The sequence below is a fragment of the Molothrus ater genome, chromosome 5, assembly GCF_012460135.2.
Source record: "Molothrus ater isolate BHLD 08-10-18 breed brown headed cowbird chromosome 5, BPBGC_Mater_1.1, whole genome shotgun sequence".
Classification (NCBI taxonomy): Eukaryota; Metazoa; Chordata; class Aves; order Passeriformes; family Icteridae; genus Molothrus; species Molothrus ater.
Window position 1 is genome coordinate 24,390,101 of NC_050482.2, and position 12,971 is coordinate 24,403,071.

A 12,971-nucleotide genomic window follows, 5' to 3' on the forward strand; every position below is an offset into this window, starting at 1 on the left:
TTGCCCTGTAGAAGTGCCTAAGGTGGCTGCCCCAGAAAGTGAGGCATGACACTGTGCCATTCATCTGCTGCTGCACACAGAGGCTCCTTTTTCAAAGAGGAAAGATGACCAAAGTGCTATAGCTAGGTATTGATAAGGGAGGGTCCAAATATATATTGGTTATGACAATTTGCATACACTTGCCCTCCAGAGTGAAATTTATAGACATGAGTTAGGCATTTAAGCTTCCTATACAAAATTTGGAACATTTAGGAACTCAAAACAGTGTCAGGGCAAATTTTGAGTTAAAATTTACACACTAAATGTTAAACTTTGCAAGGAAAACACAAGATTTTTCAATTCAAGAATGAAAATCCTAAGTAACTTGTCGCTGAATTCTAAGATCCGCAGTTCAAGGATAGAGCAGGGACTGCCCAGGAAAGGGCTGGCTTTAGCTCCTTTTTCTGAAGGGAAACAATTTAATTTTCAGGAAAATGCCAGAAACTATCTTGTACAAGGCACTCTTAAACGTGAAATTATGACTGAATTAAGCTACAAAGAGTGATAGAATAACATTACTGTAGCGTACGGGCTGAGTACTTCCAAAACTTAAGTCCTGAATTTTCTTATCCACACTAAAGGTTATTAGCAGACTTCATAAGAAGCTCACACCAGGAATTAGGACCTGCAAAGAAGTTTTTTATTCAGAAGAGTACACAGTAATTCTTGATTTATGCTCTAAAAAGTAGCTGAGCCAGAGATAGAAAACTAAAACATCTTCACTGCCAAACGATGCTAACATTTCCTAGAAGAGGTGAGGTAGGGAATTGAATTCCTTTTCCTAGCCCTCACAACACACACAGGGCAAAAGAATGAATCCAACATTTATCCCATACTGGCTAAATTGTTCTAGCAACCCCTGGACAGCTGTGTAAATGTACAGATGCAAGAAGCAACCAGAGCAGATCTGATTGACTGAATCCATGAGAAGACTTGACACAAAAGCTGGGTTAGTTGGTATTTCTCATTTGTATTTAATAATGAATCAGGTACTAAAGTACTCGGTCTTGCCAAGTGTTGTCACGTTTGACAGGTACCAAAGCAAAGGTATGTGTTTAAAGAGTTGGATACAAGCACAAGGATTACTTTTTGAGAATTTGTATTTTTACATCTAAAGTTGCTTGTAAAAGAACAGTAATAAAATCAGAATTGTCTCACAGTTGCAGCCATTTCTGAAACTCCAGCAATAACTCTGTGCGCCAGTTCTCAGATAAAAATTGATTAATTAACAAGGCTTCCTGATCTCAGTAAATTTTGAATAAAAACTAGGTGATTGCAAAGTAGTCTGATATTGTTTGTGACAAAAGATATGGCCTTGACTCTGAATAACCCCAAAACTCCAAAATAAGTAAGTAATGGTTATAAAGACAAAAGTGAAGCTTCACAATGAAAATGAAGCTAAGCATATGATGATCTGGCTATTCTGCATAAAACTGTTTTCTTTAAACAAGGTCAAAAGTTGCCCATGAACAGAAAGAATGTTTTGCGTGAGGTAGGGAACAAAAGAGATCAACTCTGAAAACATAATAAAGAAAATACAGCAAAACACAAAAGAATCCCTGAAACCCCAAACTCTCAGTATCTAGTGTTTTCTGTTTTCTAAAGTGTCCCCCTAATGGAAGATCTCAAACCACTTGTTTTCACATTTGTTTCTTAACCACTAAAGCTCAGTTTTTAAACCAAAACTATTTAAAATTTAGAGTGAAAGTCAATTTCTAATTTTAAATACTTACTATCATGACCACTCCTAGCAAATTTTTTTGCCCCAGTAGTATCTCTATCACTAATACAATAAAAAGATAACACTTTCTATAAGATACTACTCTTTGTATACCAAGATATTTTCTCACTTTTTTTTGTATAAAGAATTAAGAAAAAAGGTCCAATCAATACTGAAATATGTATAAACTATTCAGTTATGAGCAGAGAGATACATTCTGACTTTAACACATTAAACCTGTCTCTCCTACCCAAACAGGATAGATTATGAAGCAATAAAACCTTGCCAATATGTTTACACACCTATAGCTGATAACAGCTTGTACAATATTAAATAGTAATATATTTATCAGCAAGATTCCCTGAATAATCATAGCTAATATTTTAACATCACATGTGCTAACATGATCTTCAACTTATCACATTATATTCAGATTGGTACTTCACACATAAATGCATTGCAGACTCTGATAAAAATTACTTCACTGAAATATGTACTGTGTTGTACTTGACAGCATCTATCTCATTGTCATTGAAAAAAGCAATCTCTCTCCATACACCTTTTTTCATTTATTTACTCTAGTTAATATTCATCATTAAGATCTCCTTAACTTCACATATTTTATTATTATCACTTTGGTTACAGACACTTGACCAAATGCTGGTATGGTAAAATGCATCATGCATCCTAAACATGATTAAACCAACATTCAATTGACTTAAACACTGTGATTTAAAAGATGAGCTCAGGCCTCAGGATGGTTAATTATGTACTTAATGAGCATGAACTGCATCTGGTTTCAAACATGGAAACTTGCACTACAGTAGGAACTAGACATGTGTTTTCTTTATCTTATTGGGTTTTTTCCTTCACACCTTCAACACCCTAGGTTCTAGGATGATAAATTTATAGAAGTTTATAAATAAAAAAAAATTGAATACAGCAAGTGGCCCCTTCAAGCTAATAAATTAGATACATACTTATTTCCTACAGATTTCTGTCTTATACTTCACAGGAGCACTGACTGAAGCATCATTTATGGAGAATTTATAATTGCTTACATCCCTGTCATGCATATCTCTGGTTCTAACAGTATATGGCAGCAAGCAAGGCTTCTTTCCCACTGCAGCACCATTGGAGAAAACGTATAGGATCACTACATTTACCTGGATGTTTGTGAAACTTTAGGAACAGATTATATTTGGGATTATTCCCCTCTATCATATCTGGCTAAAATGAGCCAAAGGAGGAGAGACAGGCAAACAGTGACTCATACAGAGTCCCATTAAGAAACTTTTAAAAACATACAGACCAACCTGCTGAAAGCTATCCCAAAAGCATTTAAAAGTGAGCCAAAAGCCCTCAGTTTTTCAGGCAGAGACCTCATGACAATGTTATAGTTTTACTCCATGTGCTCTCACTTTAGTCATCATGTTCACATCTTACGCATGATTTCCTCCCGCCCTTCCTTGCCATGCAAGAGACCCTCCAGTAACAAAAGGGGGAACCAGCACTCTGGCAAAACCAGTGCTGTGTGGGCCAATGCCAAAAAGATTATTTGTTCTTTCCAGTTCACAGTGTCATTTCTAGTGATGTCACATAAGACATACTCAGCTTCCATATTGTCTTACAAAGTACATTGTGCCCAGGCACCGGTATTGGCTCCTTCTCCTTTTATTTGAAGTTTTTAGAAGGAAAAGGCACTAGGGAGTTAGTTTGTAAGAGAACATTTTCAAGGCTTGCAAGGAATTGTTTCCAGTAAGATCGTATATTGCACTTGCACATTGAGCAAATGCTATACACTCAAAGAGCAAAACAGAAGGAATCCTTGTTCTGAGAGCATTTCCCTTCTGCTCCCTACCACCCAACAATGTTCTCAAAGTTTACATGAAATAACAGATTAACTAGTTGAGCAACTACCAAAGGTTGCTCAAATTATGTCATAAATTCATCAGTTCGGGTCCAGCAAAGGTTTATGACACCTGACGGAGCCCATTCCCGGTGCTAAAACCTCAGCAACAACAACAAAAAAGAGTGATCTCATCAACCAGCGAGACTCCCACCGCTCTCCCCGCAGACCATTCCAGAGCTCACGGGCTCCCCGGTGCCCGGTTCCCCTCTCGGCGGAGTGGGCTGGGCTGGGCTGGGGGCGCGGAGCCCCCCTGAGCTCCCTGCCCGCCGCTGCCCAGCCCGGGCCCGCTGCCCCCGCCCGCACGCGTCCCGCACCGGGGCTCCCACCTGAAGAAAAGTTTGGAGAAGATATTCGCCTTCTCCAGGGGAGACCTCTGCATGGTGAGGTGAGGTGCGGTGAGATGCGGTGAGCGGGGAACCGGAGGCAGCCGCTAATCGCTGACGCCTCGCTCGCCCACTCCGCTCCTGCGGCTCTCCCACCTTATCCGCCCGGCCGCTCTGATGTCACCGTCCGCCTCCTGCCCCGGCCCCTCTCCCCGCCTCTGCTTTGCCCCGGTTCAAAGGCGGGCGGGCTGGGGCCCCAGCCCGTGCGCTGCCGCCGCCGCCGCTCCTCCCCCGCCTCCCCGCCGCGCCCGGCACCGCGCACCGGGCGCGCCCCTCCGCTCCCCCCGCACCCTCTCCTCCCCGGCTCCCCGAGGCTCTCGCCCAGCCCGTCACCTGCCGACTCAGCTTCCCGAGCCACCCCACCACGGTCCCCAGCCTCTCCCCAGCACGAATCCCCTCTGCTGACCAAGTGCCGAGGTGGGGAAAGCACCCTTCCCGATGGGCCTTCTGCCCTCTGTCCAGGGCAGCGGGGACAGCGCAGCGAGGACAGCCCCGGCGGGGCGTGGACACCCCCTCGCCCTGCCGAGCGCGCAGCTCCTCACCGCGGAGCCCGTCCCGGCACACGGGGCGCCTGTTGCAGCCCACCGAGACCCGCGGGGGCCGAGGCGGCTTTTGGCCTCGGTGGGTATCCGCGGCCAGGAGCCCCCGTCCGCCGCCCCTACGCCTGTGCGGGCCCGAGGGCGAGCGTGGCTGCACACGGGCACAAGGCAGAGGGAGGGCGGTCAGCCCGGGGAAGGGTGCGGGGCAAGCGCGATCATACCCACTTTAAAGTACACTTGGTTCAGTTTTTCGAGTTCTCTGTCCGGCCCGTACCTGAACTGAGACGGTGGGAACTGAAGTTTTATCTTAGTAAGTTATATCTTTATTAAGTTATATCTTTAGTAAGTAAGTAATCAAACGCCCAGATCTAAACTAAGGCTATTTCTGAAGCTTTATATGTGTGCCATACAAACAAAATCACTGCTTTAATGGCACACAACAGAAAGCATACTTGAGAGAGACAAAGATGACAAGAAGCAAGAAAAAAGAATATGTGATTTAATTCTGTACAGGATTTTATTTTATTTGCTGCTTTGTTTTGATATTTACACACTCCAGTGTCCTTTCATTTCTGTAACTTAAAAAGATACTAATGGAGAAGATCATGCTTTCTTAATCATGCAGACGCTGCCCTCTAAACTGGCTCTGTAAAGAAGCGAACGAACTTCTCCAGGGACTTATAGCTTGCGCTACAATTTAACCAGCTGTTACTCTTTCCAAACTTCCAGACACTTTATTTCAAAGTTTCTCGCTACATCCCGCTGTGCTTTCCTAAAGGATTTCACTTTGCCTTGACATTTCTTCCTCGTAGATCGCGGAGCCAACAAGTGCCCTCTTACCCTGTCACCGCACCGGGCTCCTTTGTGTCTCAGACCTCCCTCGAATCCTTCCCGATTCTGCTTTATTAATGACAAAACCAGTAAGAAACGCGGGCAGGCAGGACTCCAGGAAACTGTCCGCGTTTTATCATGTCCTCAGACAATACGTAGAGGCAGGGCTCAATCCGCCCAGGCTCCAGGACAGCAGCGCGGAGCCCTTCGGCATCCTGCCACCTAGTGGAGCCGGGCCCGGAGCGCCAGCGCATCCCGCATCGCATCCCGCACCGCAATGCACCCCCTACTGCACCGCACCCCGCACCGCGCACCGCAATGCACCCCCTACTGCACCGCACCCCGCACCGCGCACCGCAATGCACCCCCTACTGCACCGCACACCGCACCGCGCACCGCAATGCACCCCCTACTGCACTGCACACCGCACCGCGCACTGCAATGCACCCCCTACTGCACTGCACACTGCACCGCGCACTGCAATGCACCCCCTACTGCACCGCACCGCACCGCACACTGCAATGCACCCCCTACTGCACCGCACCCCGCACTGCGCACCGCAATGCACCCCCTACTGCACTGCACACCGCACCGCGCACTGCAATGCACCCCCTACTGCACTGCGCACCGCACCGCGCACTGCAATGCACCCTACACTGAACTGGGCACTGCATCCCGCACTGCACCGCGCACCACAATGCACCCCCTACTGCACTGCACACCGCACCGCGCACTGCAATGCACCCCCTACTGCACTGCACACCGCACCGCGCACCGCAATGCACCCCCTACTGCACCGCACCCCGCACCGCGCACTGCAGTGCACCCTACACTGAACTGGGCACTGCATCCCGCACCGCACCGCGCACCACAATGCACCCCCTACTGCACCGCATCCCGCACCGCGCACCGCAATGCACCCCCTACTGCACCGCACCCTGCACCACAATGCACCCTACACCGAACTGGGCACTGCACTGCATCCCGCACCGCACCGCGGCAGCCGGGAGAAGGCGGGATCAGCTCCTCCGGGCATACGGTGCTGGGCACCTGAAAGGCACCTCCCGCCACAGCCTGCCAGCCCCCAGCCCCTCCAGAGTTCAGGGAGCTTAAGTAGGAACATGAACCAGGATTCAGATTCCCCCTCTGCGTGAGCCGGGGCAAGGCTGGGATCGCACATGCTCCATCGGCTTCTGAGAGAAGTTCTTTGGGTAGGCCCTGATATGCAGATCACCTAGATCTACCAAATTTTTTCACTTCACTAAAAAATGGTGAAATGTTAATTTAAAGACAGAATCAGAGAATCAACTTTGTTGGAGAAGACCTTTGAGATCAGCTGGGTCAGACTGGAAGCCCATCCTTCGAAACAGTACACACTAGCCTGCTACAAGCTCTTCTCCTTCCAAGCCTTTGCATCTCTGGCACAAGTGAATAAAGCAGAAACCTAGCAGGGGATTAGACTTTTTTTTTAATTTACATTAGAAAGTGAGGTATGTCAGTCATTTGAAACCATTAGTAGATCAGGTCCAAACTAGTTAAAATGTCAATTGGTAATGAAGTATTCTTCATAACAGTATCTCCCTGTGGCTATTACCATAAGAGCTGATTTGCACACAAGTAGCAAATTTGGGACTAACAAAGACATCCCATCAATCATCACTGATTATGTAATTTTTCTTACATGAAAAATTCCACGAACTTTCCCTAATTTTGAACACTTCTTTTCTAAACTTAGAATATTTCTTTGCCTACTTTCTTAAGTACCAGCTATGGTTCATCAAAACCCATGGAGCGATGACTTCCCTGCTCTGTGATCCAAAAGTTTTGCAAATAAATCAGATACTTTCACATTCACACATCCCTCAGTCAAAAACTCCTAAACCCTTGGTTTTGTTTTACATATTTATTGTCATTTTTCTCTCACGTATCCACAAAGCTTCCACTGGTACATTTCCTTGCTTATTTCAGAGTCCTAACCTTCCCAGGGATCTTGAACATACTCAGCTGACATGAACGTAAAACTTGTCATTAGCGTTACTGTGAGTAGGAATAAACTGTAATATTTCTGTTCTTCTCTAGGGACTGAAATACCTCCAACTTAAGTATTATCTATGCATTTCATTTAAATGAACTTCTTTCACTTTTACAGAAATGCAAATTGATACAACAGATTCCTTTAGATGTATCCACATCCACCATCTATTGGACTTTACTTTGAAGAAAGCACAGTGAGGCTGAGTTAGACAGCCAGGCACGAGAACGGGAGGATGAGTAGAGTTGGCTCCCTGTGCCATCCCAGGCATGAGTATGTGAGCAGAGCTGGCTCCCTGTGCCATCCCAGGGATGAATAGTGAGTAGAGCTGGCTCCTTGTGCTATCCCAGGGATGAATAGTGAGTAAAGCTGGCTCCCTGTGCCATCCCAGGGATGAATAGTGAGTAGAACTGGCTCCCTGTGCCATCCCAGGGATGAATAGTGAGTAAAGCTGGCTCCCTGTGCCATCCCAGGGATGAATAGTGAGTAAAGCTGGCTCCCTGTGCCATCCCAGGGATGAATAGTGAGTAGAGCTGGCTCCCTGTGCCATCCCAGGGATGAATAGTGAGTAAAGCTGGCTCCCTGTGCCATCCCAGGGATGAATAGTGAGTAGAACTGGCTCCCTGTGCCATCCCAGGGATGAATAGTGAGTAAAGCTGGCTCCCTGTGCCATCCCAGGGATGAGTATGTGAGCAAAGCTGGTTCCCTGGCTCCCACACTTGTGCAGGGGTAACTCAACCAGGTGAGAACCAGCAGGCTGTGGGCAGTCTGAAGTCACACACGTGGGGAACAGACTGGCTGGTTAGGGTGCTCCCATGTTTATGGCAACTTAAAGTGATTTCTACCCTGGGAGCTGTACCTTGACCTCTCTCCTGCCTTTGGGTACATGTTCCCATTCTGCTCCAAAGCCACCAGACTCCATGTAAAGCTGTGTAAGGCTTCTGACCTAGCTGAAAGCCCCACAGAGTGGTGCATTTTCACTGGGATCTGAACTTAGGAGGAAGAAAACTTACTTAGCACTTGGCCATGGTGAGTAAGGGTACAAACCCATGGCAAGGGGAAAGGCAGAGAAAGGCAGGGCATGGATTTGCTTTACATGCCATGAAGTCACCAAAGGAGCTTTGCATTCCCTTCCCTTCCCTAGGTACAGCAATACATTGGGGCTCTGGGGCTTGTTTGTTTTTTAATTCAACTGCTGGTTTTCAAGAAGACGAGAAGAAGATGATTTGGTTGATTGGTGGTGATTGTTCAAAGATTCAGCTTTATAGATCTTGATGGTCTTTTGCAACCATAATGATTCTATGATTCTAAAAAAATAATTATATTTGGATTTTTGATTAATATCACTGGACAAAGGGGTAGAAATTTTTAGTAGAAAGCATGATCATATGATCATATTAAATACAATCTCCGCAGAAAATGAAGCTAAAGAGCTGTCAAAACTAACACTTTAAGTCACTGTTTTTCTGTTGTTGCTTAAAATGAAAAAGTTCTTTGTTCAGTCTCTTAATCCTGATCTTCTGAGAGAAAAAGTTCAGCACTGACCTATCAATCACATTTCTAATCAAACCCGCAATTTTTTTCTGAATTTTTAATTAACTAGGAGCTACTTTTTTTTGTAAATAATTTTGTTTTGCAATGTCTCATTCAACCCCAAAGAAGTCTGATTAATTTTCTTTTTTTTTTTTTTAATAAAAGCAGAGAACTCTATCCACAAAGCTGACACTGGTCTTTATCTCAAGCTTTCCTGTACAGTCAGTTGGACCTGGGTTCCCTTCATCATTCCAAGTAATTTCAGCAATGGTGGGAAGCCTTACTTCAAATCCTTTTAAAAGAATGACCTTAACATATGGATCAGGTATAGGTCCTCATATCTCTTAAACTGGGAAAGTAGTCTGGCCACTTTTCCATAGGGCAGGGCTTTAGGGCTTTACCCTACAGTTGCCAGTTACAAAAAACCAATTACTCTGTCTCAGAGCTGCTTGCACACATTAATAAACTACTCAAAACAAAGCAGCAACAATGAAAGAACTCTGTCAACTACAGTTTTAAGTAAATGTATAATTTATTATTCAGCACAAGCATTCTACCTGATGACTTATGAATATCTACTCCTAGTTGCTGAGTCCTCAGAGTATTCTCTAGCTATGGACAAATTAGCAACATCTTACTTTACATACTGTTTGTCAGTTTTGGCTTATACCACTATGAATTCTAAAGAGCTTCTCTATTCCCAGGAAACATATCAAAAATTGAATCTTAACCCAGATAAAAGTTATAGCAGCATTCACTTGAAAAGTAAACTATTCTCAGATATTTACCAGACAAATATTTTTTGAGTCCACATTCATAATACTTTTAGAATATAGATGGACATGAAGAAAATGCCAGACTGACAGCTGTTGGATCCACTTCACAAGCAAAAACTGCATCCCAGTACCTTGTCTTAAGTACCTTAAAATTGATTCAGCCAATGCTTCAAGTATTAGCAGATTAACATTTCTAACCTTGGCACACTGGATACTTTTGGCAAGCAGAGTTATGTATGCTTCACCAGTATCTATGTTAGTTCAATACATGGTCTCAAGAAATATGGAAACCAGTTTAATATTCCAGAGAAACGAAACAGATCTTTTATGAGGCATGTGCTTCTGTGCACAACATATGCAGCTGGGAGGTGAAGAACCATGAAAGTATCAGACCTTTCATTCTGGACAGGCAAAATGGGCAGATCCCATTTTGGTAAGATCTTACATGGAAATAACAAGAGGGAAAACAGTGAAGAATACAGCACAGGCTTGATGATAGAATAGCAGAAAAGCTGTGTGTTGGTGTTCAGTATGGTGCAACTCATACTGGATTTGAGGAGGTTGATTTTTCAGGTACTATGCAGCAGCTTCTTCAAAGCACTTCAAATTGCACACAATTTTCAACAAAAATTGTAACATCATACTACATGGAATCATCAGGCAAAAGTCAGATATGTTCATGTGCTGTCATTTGGTCTATGGAGTTAATAACTAGTACAAGAATACCTTTTTAAACTGGAAATTGTAAACTTTTGAAATTGTAGACACACAATAAGGGAAATGCAAATGTATTCTTTCATTCAGAAACACATGACTCTGTGACAACCTATTTCTATTTATCTATCTATTTATGGATGCATCAAAACAAGTATAAACTTTTAGACCTACTGATGTGTCATTTTGTTCTGCTTTTCTGCATGATCTATCAAAGTACTGACTGAAATCTTGCTGACTAAGTTTATGTCAAATAAAGTCCTAAAAGACCTAGAATCTGAACAGAGGTAGTTCAGACTTTGGCCTTGATTACATAAGAAAATTATACTACTAATTTTTCTAGAAGATTTCTTAAAATGGTGAAAACCCTCTGTTAGTAACTCTCATAATATCAAGACTTGTGGTGGGTTTTAACAGTTTGTTCACAGCTTAATCAGAAAACAATAATTTTCCTGGCAGATAGGATATCTGCATTAAAATAAAATTAAAAAAAAAAAAAAAAAGAGAGACAAATTTTGACAAACATTGAAGCTAATGGAAAAAACAACAGGTACCAAATGTAGGGTACATTTTTTCACTTTACACTTGATAAAATATATTTGGTTCTTTGGAAGTTGCAGTAGAAAATAGTTTTCTGAAAACTTCAGGGTTATTTTTGCTTTCAGTCTAGAAGTAGTGAGGGGAGTTAAGAGCTTGAAAATCCAAGTCAGACAAGCTTGCAAGGTTTATGTTTCCAAAGATAGCTTAAACTTCTTCCTCTTCATACTGTCATGTAATAATCCCAGAACAATGGTATTATTGAAGTTAAAAGGGCAAAAATCCAAGACTGATACCTTCTGTGACTCAATAAAAGACACACGCTGGCAATTTTAAACAGCTGAGCAACAAAGATTATTGAACTACCTAGAGCATAACAAAAAGTGCTTAATTATTTACAACTGCTTAAAAGAGAAAGGGCTTGAGTTCCTGTCAGAGCCCTGAGACTGGAATCATCTTTACTGGAATGTTACTGCAAAGATCGTGCAGTATAAACTCTACCATGTGAATCCATGCAGCACCATGGATCCTTAACCCATTTCTTTTTGAAAGTATGCTTAGTTTGCTGTATGCTACTCTTGCCTAAAACAACTCTTTGTGGGTCCAAATATTTTCTGAACTTAATGGAAAAAGTTAGAAGCAAGCCACTATTATTCCAGTTGCAAAAGAACTGTAAGACTTCATCTTTTTTTCTAGTAGTCTAAAATTGCCTCTGCAATTGCCTCTTCAATAAGGAAGTTGCCTAAATACTCAGAATAAAAAATAAAATAAAAAAAAAAAAAAAAAAAAAATAAAATAAAATAAAATAAAATAAAATAAAATAAAATAAAATAAAATAAAATAAAATAAAATAAAATAAAAGTGGGATAACTGCTCCTGCTAAAGATGTCCAAGAATTTTGAGATCACTGTGTGGTTAAAGGGGCAGACAGGGCTCCACATGAAGACAAAGGGTGGGGCAGCATACAATCCCCTGTTTTCAATGCACTTGTCTCAGCCTTCTCAGCCCACGTCCAGACCGTTTCCAGAGGCCATGCTGAGATCCAGGTTTGTAGGTTAAAGCCCTGTATTTAGTCAAGCTTCAGAAAACCAATAATCTTTTCAAGTACAAAAGAACAAGGTTTGGGTCACTGACTGACACTTTCACAAAGGGTTTTCTCCAGCCAAAATAAGAAGTGATGTCTTTCCTTTTTCTTGTTTTGGGTTTGGTTTCTTTTAATGGTAGATGTCAGCAGAATATCATGAGTTACTGAGTTTAATCAACAACCTTTCACAGTGGACACAATGAAAAACTTATATGAGGTTAAAAGTTTCTCTTAATGAGATCTTGAAGCTACTTGTGCTAAACCAAACAGGTACAGCTGTATTTTGAATAGTTGAGAATTTCAAGGCTAAAAGCAAGACTTCTTGAAATTGTGTAGATTTATGTCAAGCTGTGATTTACACAGGGGACAGCAGGAGAAACCCACCATTGTACAGCTATGGATAAAACTCCCTTTTCCCATATTTATTCACTCTTTATTTACAAACTACCTTATGACTTTCCTGCGAGTAAAAAGTTCATATTTCAGGATAAGGATCATGTTAGATAGGATAAGAATCATGTTAGACAATCACAGCACAGTGGTGTGTGTTATCAATGACAAAGCAGGTGTCAGTCTTGAAGCTGTCCACAGAACTGGTTGATAAAAATGCATTCCTCCACTTAGAAAGGAATTCCTGAGATGTAAGTAATAATCTTTTAAGATGACACTTTTTAATAAAAATTGCTAAACTGACAGAACATGAAATTTGATCATCAAGACCAGTCTGCCACTGTTGCAAGTAAACCTGCAGAGCAATTCAGTCCTACACACTCCCAGGTGATCCAGACCAAAAAATACTTCCCAGGGCTGTAGGCAAATTAAGGCTTATTGTAAAATACTGGCTATCATTGTTAACACTGCAAAAAATAAG

The 12,971-nt window shown here is 42.8% G+C and overlaps 1 protein-coding gene across 1 annotated transcript in view; it reads right to left on the reverse strand.

Annotated features, from left to right (window-relative positions):
- CFTR (CF transmembrane conductance regulator) overlaps window positions 1-4,062 on the reverse strand; it is an 88,018-nt gene extending 83,956 nt beyond the window's left edge. Inside the window, 1 exon segment of the mRNA XM_036400189.2 lies at window positions 3,998-4,062. Within this exon segment, the coding sequence (XP_036256082.2) occupies window positions 3,998-4,050 (53 nt within the window). The 5' untranslated portion in view covers window positions 4,051-4,062.
- Between the last annotated feature and the right edge of the window lie 8,909 nt (window positions 4,063-12,971).